This window comes from Larimichthys crocea, chromosome X (assembly GCF_000972845.2).
Source record: "Larimichthys crocea isolate SSNF chromosome X, L_crocea_2.0, whole genome shotgun sequence".
Lineage (NCBI taxonomy): Eukaryota > Metazoa > Chordata > Actinopteri > Sciaenidae > Larimichthys > Larimichthys crocea.
Window position 1 is genome coordinate 19482622 of NC_040020.1, and position 12648 is coordinate 19495269.

The following is a 12648-nucleotide window of genomic DNA, read 5'->3' on the forward strand; positions in this document are numbered from 1 at the left end:
GGTGATGGATGTCTGATGGTGGTGCACCATGAGCTGAAGTCCACAAATAGGATCCTAGTGTAGTCGAGTCAAGGTGTTGCAATCCTGTCTTAACATTCGCTGACACATCGTCCAGTGGGCAGAGTGTAGGGAGTCCAGCAGGAGGTCTGTGATGGTGCACACTAGTCCTTCAAAGGACTTCATGACTACAGACCAAACACACACAAACAAGACTCTTATTTGGAAGACCGTGTCAAACTTCCTGTATGTGTTTCTGTAACTCTGTGGAGTTTACCTGCTGGGACACATACTCAGGGCTGAGTGCTGTGCTCTGATTGGAGCAGATGAGAAGGCAGAGTCAGACCCTGACAGCTTATCTGGAATCAGTTTCCTCTTTCCAAACGCAGGGTTGGAAGACACAAAGCACCGACCCCAGACCAGCTGCCAAGCACTGACAATGACACACATTTTCATTTTGAAATAAATATATGAATGAATAATTAGATAAAAATAAATGTTAATAATAAAGCAGTGTAATTATAACGAAAGATCATTTATTTTGTAGAATCATTAAAAAAAAATAGAAAAGAAAGACAGAGCTCCTCCCACTCCTCTTCCTCCCTCTGCTTCCTGTTCATGTTGGAGAAAGTGATGATGGAGCTCTGCATGGCCACAGGACAGCAGAGAGCCAATCAGGCCTACCTCTTAAACAATGGAATCAAACACATGCATATGTAATATATACTGCATGTTTTTGTCATGTGTGGTGCTGTGATATCAGACGAAAATGCAACAATAATGAAATATTAAATGCTTTTTTTCTGACAAGAAATCAAGGGTTGACGTAATGACAGTGTTTAAAGGTTCTGAGGATGACATCATGATCTGGTTTCACCTGGAGGAGCAATAGATCTGTTTCTATAACCTCACTGTTCTTATGATGCTGATCATGATGGAGTGTGTATGCATAGAGACACGTGAACAGAATAACTTACATACACCACAAAGAAAATGACTGAAAACAAAATCTGTTTTTCATTTTGTTAAATGATTTGTTCATGTTTATATTTATGAACAAAGCATATTGACAGACAGAGAGATCTGAACCCACAACCTTACAGTTTGAAGTCAGTTGACCAATTATTGGAGCTCTGTTAGGTACATAACTGAAAACAAAATATTTATAAATGCTGTTTGAAGTGAAGTGATTTATTAAAGTCTTTTATTCATCATCCCTGTAACAGTTTCTGTGATTTCACTTATATGGTGGAGGGCTGTTCAGTGTGTCTTTGTCCAACAACAACTAACATTCTTTCCTAATGATGAGCTCATAAATCCAAATTCAACACAATCACCTGATGAATCACACGGTATGATGTCACTCTGAAACACACAGACATTTTTCTACTACACTCTGGCGCTGCATTCAAGTCAGGTGTGAAAATTGGCCCAGAAAGAAGATGCTTTCTGACATTCCCTGTTGGAAGCATCCAGACATCATGACAGAGGTTTTTGCTCAGTGATAATACATGATTTATTTTTTAAACAAACAAAACATGTTAAACAACACATTCCATTCTGATCTGAATCAGAAGTGTCTGTTTGTGCCAGGAAAGAACAGAACAACAACAATGAAGTAGGAATGATACAAATTATAAATCAAAATTATTACAGGAGTAATAGTAATAGTTTTTTTCCCTTTTCCTCACAGAAATATCAACCAGTCGTCCAGATTAAATGTCAGGAACAGCTCAGATTCTGCCAATGTGCTTATATCAGGAGGCAGTGGAGATAAGCTGCATGATGAGAATGCTTGAAGCCAGATCTGTGATGGAGGAGCTGTAGGCCTGAATGGTAAAAACAGAGATGATTGTTTTTACAGCAGGTTGAAGAAGTCATTGTACAGGGAACATGGCATGTGTCTGGAATGCTGCAGAGCAGGTACCTCTGGTCCTCGAAGTTTATACCATCAAACATTGATGTAGCTTTCCATACTGGTTTCATTTTTGGTGCCTGGCTGAAGTTCCCTGGATCACTACTACAGTGGGGAGAAGTATTTGATACACTGCCGATTTTGCAGGTTTTCCCACTTACAAAGCATGTAGAAGTCAAGTAATTTCTATCATAGGTACTCTTCAACTGCGAGTGACGGAATCTAAAACGAATATCCAGAAAATCCCAGTGTATGATTTTTAAGTAATTAGATTGCATTTTATTGCATGACATAAGTATTTGATCACTTACCAGCCAGTAAGAATTCCAGCCCTCACAGACCTGTTAGTTCTTCTTTAAGAAGCCCTCCTGTGCTCCACTCATTACCTGTTTTAACTGCACCTGTTTGGACTCGTTACTTGTATAAAAGACACCTGTCCAAACAAACTCCAACCTCTCACCTCTCTCTCAAAATGGCCAAGACCAGAGAGCTGTGTAAGGACATCAGGGATAAAACTGTAGAACTGCACAAGGCTGGGATGGGCTACAGGACAATAGGCAAGCAGCTTGGTGAGAAGGCAACAACTGTTGGCGCAATTATTCGAAAATGGAAGAAGTTCAAGATGACAGTCAATCTCCCTCGGTCTGGGGCTCCATGCAAGATCTCACCTTGTGGGGCATCAATGATCATGAGGAAGGTGAGGGACCAGCCCAGAACTACATGGCAGGACCTGGTCAATGACCTGAAGAGAGCTGGAACCACAGTTAAAAAAAAAAACATTAGTAACACACTACACCGTCATGGATTAAAATCCTGCAGCACACGCAAGGTCCCCCTGCTCAAGCCAGTGCATGTCAAGGTCCGTCTGAAGTTTGCCAATGACCATCTGGATGACCCAGAGGAGGAATGGGAGAAGGTCATGTGGTCTGATGAGACAAAAATAGAGCTTTTTGGTCTAAACTCCACTCGCTGTGTTTGGAGGAAGAAGAAGGATGAGTACAACCCTAAGAACACCATCCCAACCATGAAGCATGGAGGTGGAAACATCATGCTTTGGGGATGCTTTCCTGCAAAGGGGACAGGACGACTGCACCGTATTGAGGGGAGGATGGATGGGGCCATGTATTGCGAGATCTTGGCCAACAACCTCCTTCCCTCAGTAAGACCATTGAAGGTGGGTCGTGGCTGGGTCTTCCAGCATGACAATGACCCAAAACACACAGCCAGGGCAACTAAGGAGTGGCTCCGTAAGAAGCATCTCAAGGTCCTGGAGTGGCCTTGCCAGTCTCCAGACCTGAACCCAATAGAAAATCTCTGGTGGGAGCTGAAAGTCTGTGTCGCCCAGTGACAGCCCCGAAACCTGAAGGATCTGGAGAAGATCTGTATGGAGGAGTGGGCCAAAATCCCTGCTGTGCAAACCTGGTGAAGAACTACAGGAAACGTCTGATCTGTTATTGCAAACAAAGGTTTCTGTACCAAGTATTAAGTTCTGTTTTTCTGATGTATCAAATACTTATGTCATGCAATAAAATGCAAATTATTTACGTAAAAATCATACACTGGGATTTTCTAGATATTTGTTTTAGATTCCATCACTCACAGTCGAAAAGTACCTATAATGGAAATTACAGACTTCTACATGCTTTGCAAGTGGGAAAACCTGCGAAATCGGCAGTGTATCAAATACTTGTTCTCCCCACTGTAACAGAGATATGAGGTTTAAACAACTTTATTGTGATAATCGTCCAAAGAGAAACTATTTCCTCACAACACAAATACAATCTGTCATTGTACAATACTGAAACCTAAAAAGAACAAACTATCTCAGGTCAAGTGAGACATAATGTTTGTGTGTGATAGACTAAACAGTCTTTCACAAATGCACTCCCTGAGCTATTTAGCACCCAAAATAATCTTAACTTCATCCCAGCTTGCTCTTAATGTTTTAAAAGAGAATTTGTAAATAAGCAAGAAAAACACTGCTCTCACTGTCTGAACATGTTTCGGTCCATTTCAGTTGTTTGTTTGCTGTTTACTTCTCACTGTCTTGTCTCTTCTTGTTCTTTCTTCCTGCTTTAGAAAACAAGCCTATTTAAAGGACGTCACATACTGTACAGGAAACAGGATGGTTTCTTCATCTAGACTAGATCACATGTTCAGAGGCATAGGTATCCTAATCAGGCGCACAACACCTTTAATTCAGTTCAGTAATGTTAAATCAGAATAACAGAAGTTATCTCATGACACTTTCCATACAGAGTAGGTCTAGGCCATACTCTATATAATATTATTTACGGAGACCAACAGTCCCACCATGAGCAAGCACTTGGTGAGGAAAAACTTCTTTTTAACAGACAGAAACCTCGAGAGATGCACAGAATAATAATTATATTTCAGGGTTATGCCTAGTCAGGCACGGTATTGGTTGAAGATGCAGTCACATCTCCCTTACTGAAAACTCTCTCTCACACCATCTCTCTCTCTCTCTCTCTCTCTCTCTCTCTCTCTATCTCTCTCTCTCTCTCTCTCTTCCACTGCTACTGTAATCATTTTATCATTCATTGTAATTCATTTTTATTTTATCATTCATTGTAATTAATTGTCATTTTGTGACAACGTGACATCCATTGCACGTCTGTCCGTCCTGGGAGAGGGATCCCTCCTCTGTGGCTCTTCCTGAGGTTTCTTCCACATTTTTTCCCTGTTAAAGGGTTTTTGTGGGCAAGTTTTTCCTCACTGGAACCGAGGGTCTAAGGACAGAGGGTGTCACTCCCTGTACAGATTGTAAAGCCTCAGAGGCAAATGTACTTTGTGACTTTGGGCTATACAAATAAAATCGGATTTGATTTGATTTGATTTATATCTGTAACTATAGTTTAATTGGGAATATCAGCTGCTTCATGTTGAGTCCTGGATGTGCGCATGTTGGGTGACTGTCATGGTAGGACACTTGGATTACAGAGTTATCATTTTATGTTATAAACAAGTGAGATTTTTCTGTTATAACAGTGTTTCTCAAACCTTTTGCACCGTGTACCACCTCAGAAAATATTCGTCTCTCTCTAAGTGTATCACTGACAGTCATTAAAATCCAGCAACTACTACAGTGACAGCTGACACAGGAGGCAGATTTATTCCTCATAAGAATGTTATTTATTGTTGATCAGAGCTCATGTGGTATAAAGGTATCGCTGGAATGTTACTTAAAATAAGTTTTTGTTTCAATATCAGCCTGATATGTCATCAGGTTCATTCACACAGTGAAATATGATGAAGAGAAGTGGATCAGGAGTAACTTTAAACTTAGTTTAATTTCATTCAAACTGTTGTAGATGGTTTGATAAGTTTTCTAAAAAATATATATTTCATTACCACTACAGGAAGGTGACGTACCACAGTTTGAGAACCAGTGTGTTATAACAAGTCATGTCAGCTGTGAAGGCTGCTGTCAAATACAAATGACCTGTATGTTTCTGATGAACTCAGGTGTTCCTCTTAAATACCTTTCTGACATTCTGACCCCCTGAAAGTCCCCCAAGCAAACTGAGTGAATCCTGGACTGAAACACTGGCAGACAAATGAGTGAATTGTGGCACCAAATCACAGATGATAAACAGAAGTGTTCTCTGCACTGACCAATCAGCGCTGTTCGAACTCATTCGTCCTGATTGACCTCCGCAGCTCCTCCGCCCCTTTAAATCAGGACAGCTTTACAGTTTCGCCGACTGCAAACAGCAAAGCCGAAGCAAGCTGCCCGGAGTTAACCAGAGCGAAACAGGAAGGTCAGTGTCCCACCTTCACATTTAAAGCAGATATATGTTAATATGGGTGAGAAAACGTTCCCGTCCGTGTAAAGAATGCACAGACATGTGAGAATATAAAGTAAACTCTTAAATAAATATTTAAAATACAGTAAAATATATTTTGAATGGTAGACGGTGCGTGACATGTAATCATAAATGTTTTATTTTAAAAAATCTAAACCGGAAGTTGAATTCCGGCTACTTTTACACAGAAAACATCGAGCCAGCTCGCGCCGAGTGTTCATACCGTTCAGCTAACGGCTCCGTCACCGGTTACCTCGCTCTGTTCGGGGTTCCGTTCCCGTTTTAATCGTAGCCCCGCAGTAAAAACAGAAAATGGCTCTGCTCACGCCATTGTTCGCGTTCCTGTACCACCTCCCGCAGGTGTACAAGTGGCTGCTGAAGCCGTACTACGTGGCCTCTCTCTTCATGTCCGTAGCCTTCCTGGCTGTTCGGAAGACGCCCGGCATCTGCGACCACCTGGCCACGCAGCGAGAGGACGGCAACTCCTGCGACTTCGACTGGGTCCGTAGAAAATGCGAGAACGTCACAAAGTGTTTGTCAGGAATTGTAAACGAACGTTAGCCAGCCAGCTGCTCCGTGGATGTGGATGGACGGGCTGAGCCAGGGCCAGCTGGCGTTAGCATCTCTGTGCTATAGAGACGGATGACAGACCAGACTACGGCCAGATAACTGCCAACTCAGACTGTTTGACTTATTAACAGAGAGGCTGGAGTCACAGAGCGTCAGTTATGGCTTATTATAATTAACTCAAGCATTATAGTCGTTACGTATATCAGCGTGTAAATGCAGCAATAATAAGATGAATGTTACGCCATTCAATACTGCTGTAGCTAGCCGGCTAATGTTAGCTGAATTGTGTGACGTCATGTTGCGATAGTAACTGATCAGAAGGATCAATAGGAGGCGGGGTCAGCTCAGGTGTTTCCAGTGACACTGATGAAGGTCCAGGTCCCATCAGCACCCTGACTGTGAACGGCATCACTGCCAACACCTGTGTTCACCCACTGTTCCAAGTCAAAGTCTGAATTTATGCATTGATCCCAACAGAACTGTAAAAGTTGCATATCTCAGTCAAGCAAAATGTGTGTTTGTGGAGCGTGTTGTTGCCACACATGGGGTGTAGACTTGGCCGATAACCCGTCTCCTCACTAACACTGGAGCTCTTTGAGAGGAGATACTTGCATGCTGTCGTGCACACCTGCTGCAACTTTCAGAGTCTCTTTGCAAACATCTTGCATCCCCCCCTGTAGAGTGTGGAGACAACTGCATTCATGCAGTAATGTCGTAACTAATAAATTAGCAAGAAGAGATTGTGCACCTTTACCGTTATTGGTTGGCGCTGCTTCATGCTTTCTGGCACATTCTACAGTTGAGGTGTCATGAAATGTCCACAGGTCATTGACCAGGCAGTCTACGGTGATCTGAAAGATGTTTCTCCACACTGACAGCATCACAGTCATCTGTGTTGTTTTTCAGTCTGACAGCGGTGAAAGATGTTGAAATATGTGTCAGTAGCCGCCTCATGTACAAAGGCTTAGTCCTCGCGGCGGTGTCCGAGGGTTCGAATCTGATCTGTGGTTCTTTCCCGCATGTCATTCCCCATCTCTCTCTCCCCACATTGCTGTCACTCGTGTTGATAGCTGTCTCTGTACAATACAGCTCAAAAAGCCCAAAAAATCTTATCTAATCTAAAAAAAAAAAACATGTTGGTAAGAGAGATGACACCAGTACGAGCAGACAGTTAAGACATGTCATGTTTGTGTCCTCAGAGAGAGGTGGAGATCCTCATGTTCCTCAGTGCCATCGTCATGATGAAGAACAGACGAGCGAGTGAGTAAATGTCTTTCCTCTTTAGTTTGTCCTGAGCAGAAATAGGATCATATGTCATCATATAATCTGATGTGTGGATGATTTAAAAGATATTCACCATCTGATCCACAGGAAGTTAGTTAGGAAATGGGATGATACAAGAAAGATTTAACACATGCATGATTGTCTTCTTTATTTTTATTTCTTTCAAAATTCATTGTTTCATCCACTGGATATAGAAGCAACAACCTTGTCTCTGCCTTATTTTTCTTTAGATTGATACATAGACTATTTCTTTTTATTTTTAAGGGATAGGTATAAAAGAAGAGAAAAAAAAAAGACAAAGATAAGTTCTATATTTTATGATGACATGCATCCATCCATCTTTTAATCAGTGCTTCTCCCTCCTGCCAGCAACACATCTATAAGCATGGATGTATGAGATGGACATGCACATAGCCACAAGTAGTTCACATACTTTAATCATGTTTGTGATTGTTCTGTGTTAGTAGAGGAACTAAGCTAAACTTAGCTGAGGTAGAACAAAGCATGTTTTTTTTTCAGAACTTTAATATGTCTAGGTTTGGAAATGGATGAAACTCAATGAATGTCCTGGATTTTCTTCCTCTGAATATCTGCTCCCCCCTCTCTCTCCTATGTCTCAGTAACTGTGGAGCAGCATGTGGGCAACATCATCCTGTTCAGCAAAGTGGCCAATGTCATCCTGTTCTTCAGACTGGACATCAGGATGGGCCTGCTCTACCTGACACTCTGCATAGGTTAGTCCAACCTGACCCTGTCCCATCACAAGAGGACAGCTTTAAGCTTTAAGTGCCTTCACACCTGACCACAGATCGTCTCCCTGTTCTGTATGTAAGAGACAACATCAGGCCCTGTCATTGATTCTTAATTCTTTAAGTCTTCTTCTAAGTAATTCATACACAACACTGCCACTAACTCTTTGCACATATAGAGCAGCTATCGTAGAAATCTGTCCAGTTGGTCGTGTGTGCAGAGTAATAAGCTGTTGGGATTACTGATCATTGTTTCATATATAAATGGTAAATGGACTGTACTTATATAACGCTTTTCTTGTATTCTGACTACTCACAGCTCTTTTACAGTACATATCTCATTCACCCATTCACACACATTCATACACTGATGGCATTGGCTGCCATACAAGGTGCCAACTGCTCATCAGTTTGAGGATCTAACCATTCATACACATTCACACACCGATGGCACAGCCTTCAGGAGCAATTTGGGGTTCAGTATCTTGGCCAAGATACTTCGACATGCAGACTGAAGGAATCAGGGGTCAAACCGCCGACCTACTCTACCTCTGAGCCACAGCCGCCTCACATACACACATACCGTAAATGGCATGTCTGTCAGATGGTGTCAAAATCCAACGTCTCGTGAAGCAGGTTAAAGTAGTAACTTGGTAGTACATTATCTGATCTGCCCCAGTGTTCTAATGCTTGATAAGAGTCCACACTGGAACACACTTATGTCAATGAATGTCAATATTCATAGCGCCACCAACTGGCAACAGGAAATTACATGTTTTTATATTTTGATGTAGTCTGAGCTCCTCCAGGCAAAGTCCTAATGTTGTCCTCTGTTGGTTCTTTGTGTGTTTCAGTGTTTCTGATGACCTGTAAGCCTCCTCTGTACATGGGACCAGAGTACATCAAATACTTCAGCGACAAAACCATTGATGTGAGTAAAAGTGCTTCATCCATTACCAAGAGGAAAAAAAACATTTTTGATTCTAAATCCAAACTCTGTGTGTGTCCAGGATGAACTGGACAGAGACAGCCGTGTGACCTGGATTGTTGAATTTTTTGCCAACTGGTCTCCAGAGTGCCAGTCCTTCGCTTCAGTCTATGCCGATCTTTCTCTCAAGTAAGACTCCTTCACCTCCTCAGGCACAATCTGACATGAGCATGAAGATTAATATGACGACATGAACAGGAGCAGCTTCATTGCCTTTTGTTGTGTGTTTCAGGTATAACTGTGCTGGCCTCAAGTTTGGCAAAGTGGACATCGGACGTTATGGAGAGGTTTCGAAGAGGTGAGGCGTTTGGGTTCTCCTTTGGCTCCTCACGTGTCTCAGGTTGGGCTTTTATTTTGTCAGAGAGGATAAATGTGAACATTTCAGATTTCCTTCTGTTCTGTAGGTACAAAGTGTCTGCGTCTCCGCTGTCCAAACAGCTTCCCTCCTTGGTGCTGTTTCAGGGAGGGAAGGAGGTGATGCGACGCCCCCAGGTGGACAAAAAGGGTAGAGCTGTGTCCTGGGGCTTCACTGAGGTAATGTATTTTCAATAACCTCAGTTTGATCATGCAAACCACGTTGTTATGTTCTGGGAATATCTATACAAATACAGTCAAAAAAACCTTCTGTAATCACGTTGCCTCAGGTGGCCGGTCGTGCCGCTTTGCACTTCACAACATGAGAAAAATCAGTTGCTGATTCTCTGTTTTAGTGCAACTGCAGGATCAGGTCACTGTTGGTTTCTGAGTGAACTTCAACATATCAACTGGTCTCTGTCACTTTCCACTAGGAGAACATCATCCGAGAGTTCAACCTGAATGAGCTCTACCAGAAATCCAAGAAGTTCAACAAGGCCAAAGGAGACAAGGTCACCCCGTCACAGTTCCCTCCAGTCCTGGAGGAGGAGGAGGAGGAGCCAGAGCAGCAGGAAGCTGACAGCCCGGGGCAGGAGGCCGAAACCAAGAAGGACAAATAAGATGGTGTGTATCACTCAGCTTGGACTCGTGGATGGAACTTGTGGCTCTTCTTCCCTCTCCTCTTCAAAGTGTCCAGTTTGTTCTCTGCAGTACCATTTCACACTAAACCTCCTTAAACCCAGTAACCTCCAGTGACCTCCGTCTGTTTCCCCTTTTATTAAAGAACAAGCGTACACTTCAGAGGAGGTCTAAACTGGGAGACAGGAAACCAGTTTGTGAAGGGGCTGTAATGTTAAAACCTGGTCCAGTTTATCAGTGTACGGCCTGGAAATGTGCTGTGCACAGCGCCACATGCACCGGGTTATTCAAGTGTCCAGCACACGTTTCTGATGGTTAAAGCTGTGAAGTCTGAGTATCTGCTAACTTAGGACGTCAGTTCTTACTAATGTAAATGATGCAACTCTGCTGTTTTCCATTTAGACTTTTTTTATGCAACTAATTTAATGAAGTTGATTGTTTTGAAATCTTTCTCTGATTAACTGTATTTTCATGTAAACTAAGTTATAACTGCGTGCTACACACGCACAGTAGGTGTTACACAGTCCTTTCAGGTCTGAACATGTTTAACGTCAGCAGTGTGCACGAGTCTGCTGGTGTTACTCAGGTTTACTGATGAAGCTCAACATTCGATTTTCTTTTGCCACATTCCAGCACTCCTCTGCTCTTTTCTTTTCTTCTCTTCATTCCATCCTCCTTAGAGATGAACATCATGTCGCACGATCATGACAGCATGACTTTAACTCTTTCTCATTAATCCTGTACATTGTGTTAACTCACACTACACATTTAAATGTGCACCACCACAATCCCTGAGTTTTCTGTCACACTGTATGAGCAGCCATGTTGGGACCAGAGGGTTCCATCAGAAAAAGGGAGAGGCTTGCTCAGCTGGTCCAATGCCTTTCTCAATGGAATAGAGAGGATAATGTACAGTTTTCCGTGGCTCAGTCTCAGCTGAGACAGTGATATTAAAACAAGCTCATGTCAGTTTTTGTGTGTGGGGAAACTGCACGTTCAATCAAGCGTGATTAGTTCCAGATGGTTTTATTTGTTACAGCAACAGCTGCTGTAAGTTTCCTGTCAAAGCAGCTCTGTAATGGTTGACATGGAGACGGTCTGTTGGACCATGATGGATTTCATTTTTAGCCCCATGGAAGCGTCAGTCTGAGCTAAATGCTAACATCAGCACATAAAAAGCAAGTACAAGCAGAGACATTAGCATGGCTGTAGATCATGAGCTGTTTCTCAGCTCACATTCTGTAAGTACACTGACATGTTGTGTGTCTTCTGTTGTACTCTGTGTACTTTCTGCTGTATTGTCAGCCGGGCAGTGTCTCAATTCTGATGTGACCTTTGTGAACCTACCAGGAATGACGATGGCAACATTGTACCACTTCTTCTTCTGCACCAAATAGCAACCATGCAGAGCCAAAATCTAAAACATACATACAACTTCCATGTGTATGTTGCTGTCTTCACAGCATCCCCTCCAGCTCCAGCAGCTTCCTCTGCAGCCATTTTCACAATGCTGCTCGTCCCTCCTGTTTAGCTGTATGAGGTCGAGGAGTGTCCAGCATTCAACACTCAACTCAGTGCATGAACTGAGACACAGAACTGGTCTTAGTTTAGTCTCTGACCTGTTCCTCTATCAGTGATATCAGTTGTACAGTTCTGTCATTAGACATCACATGATGTGGCTCCATGTATTGGATCGATCTATCTTTATTGGATGAATCAGCTCAGACTTGAACGTCACACGGTCCTGAACAAACCTTTTATTCTGAGTATGATTAGCATGATGTTGAGGTCGGCGCATGTTTTCAGCTTGTGACAGCACGTTCCATGATTTGTTTTTATGAATTGCTTTTCCATTGGTAAGAATTAAGTATCAGAGCGGCTGTGCTTCCTTTCTTTGAACATTCCTAACAAAGATTCTGAGCTGTCCCTGCTCTGTTAACCTGTAACACTTTTTGTTGTGTATTATGTCACATCTGTTTTTGTCCTGTTGAGTTTCATTTGAGCTGCATTCAGACCTGTGTATATATTTGCTGAACACGAAGCCTGTTTTTTTTGTTCATGCAATAAAACTAGTGCACATGATCAATGCATCGTCTTTCTTCACAATGAAAACGCTTTGACTTTTCTCTGCTCAGCTCAAACTTTGTTTAATTCAATGACTTCATCTACATGGGACACAGCAGTGTATGAGTGTGACCCAATAACAGTAAGGTTGAAACCTTCACTGGGATCGTTTTAAACAAAACTTAATGCCATCAGACTCCAATAAGACAGTTCACAGTATCAAATCTCCCTGCGGGGGATCAATAAAGTTTTATCTTATCA

At 42.3% G+C, this 12648-nt stretch overlaps 1 protein-coding gene across 2 annotated transcripts; it reads left to right on the plus strand.

The window, feature by feature from the left end:
* Positions 1 to 5581: 5581 nt before the first annotated feature.
* On the plus strand, positions 5582 to 12405 carry tmx2b (thioredoxin-related transmembrane protein 2b). Of its 2 annotated transcripts, none has more exons than XM_027283384.1 (8): positions 5582 to 5694; positions 7509 to 7569; positions 8214 to 8327; positions 9197 to 9273; positions 9353 to 9459; positions 9563 to 9628; positions 9735 to 9864; positions 10119 to 12405. In XM_027283384.1, exons 2-8 carry the CDS (start codon positions 7527 to 7529, stop codon positions 10302 to 10304), a joined length of 723 nt encoding a protein of 240 aa, XP_027139185.1. In that variant the 5' UTR covers positions 5582 to 5694; positions 7509 to 7526; the 3' UTR covers positions 10305 to 12405. The 2 variants fall into 2 exon arrangements, with proteins under 2 accessions (XP_027139185.1, XP_019125263.1); XM_019269718.2 differs by lacking the exon at positions 5582 to 5694 and adding an exon at positions 6052 to 6240.
* The last annotated feature ends 243 nt before the right edge of the window (positions 12406 to 12648 follow it).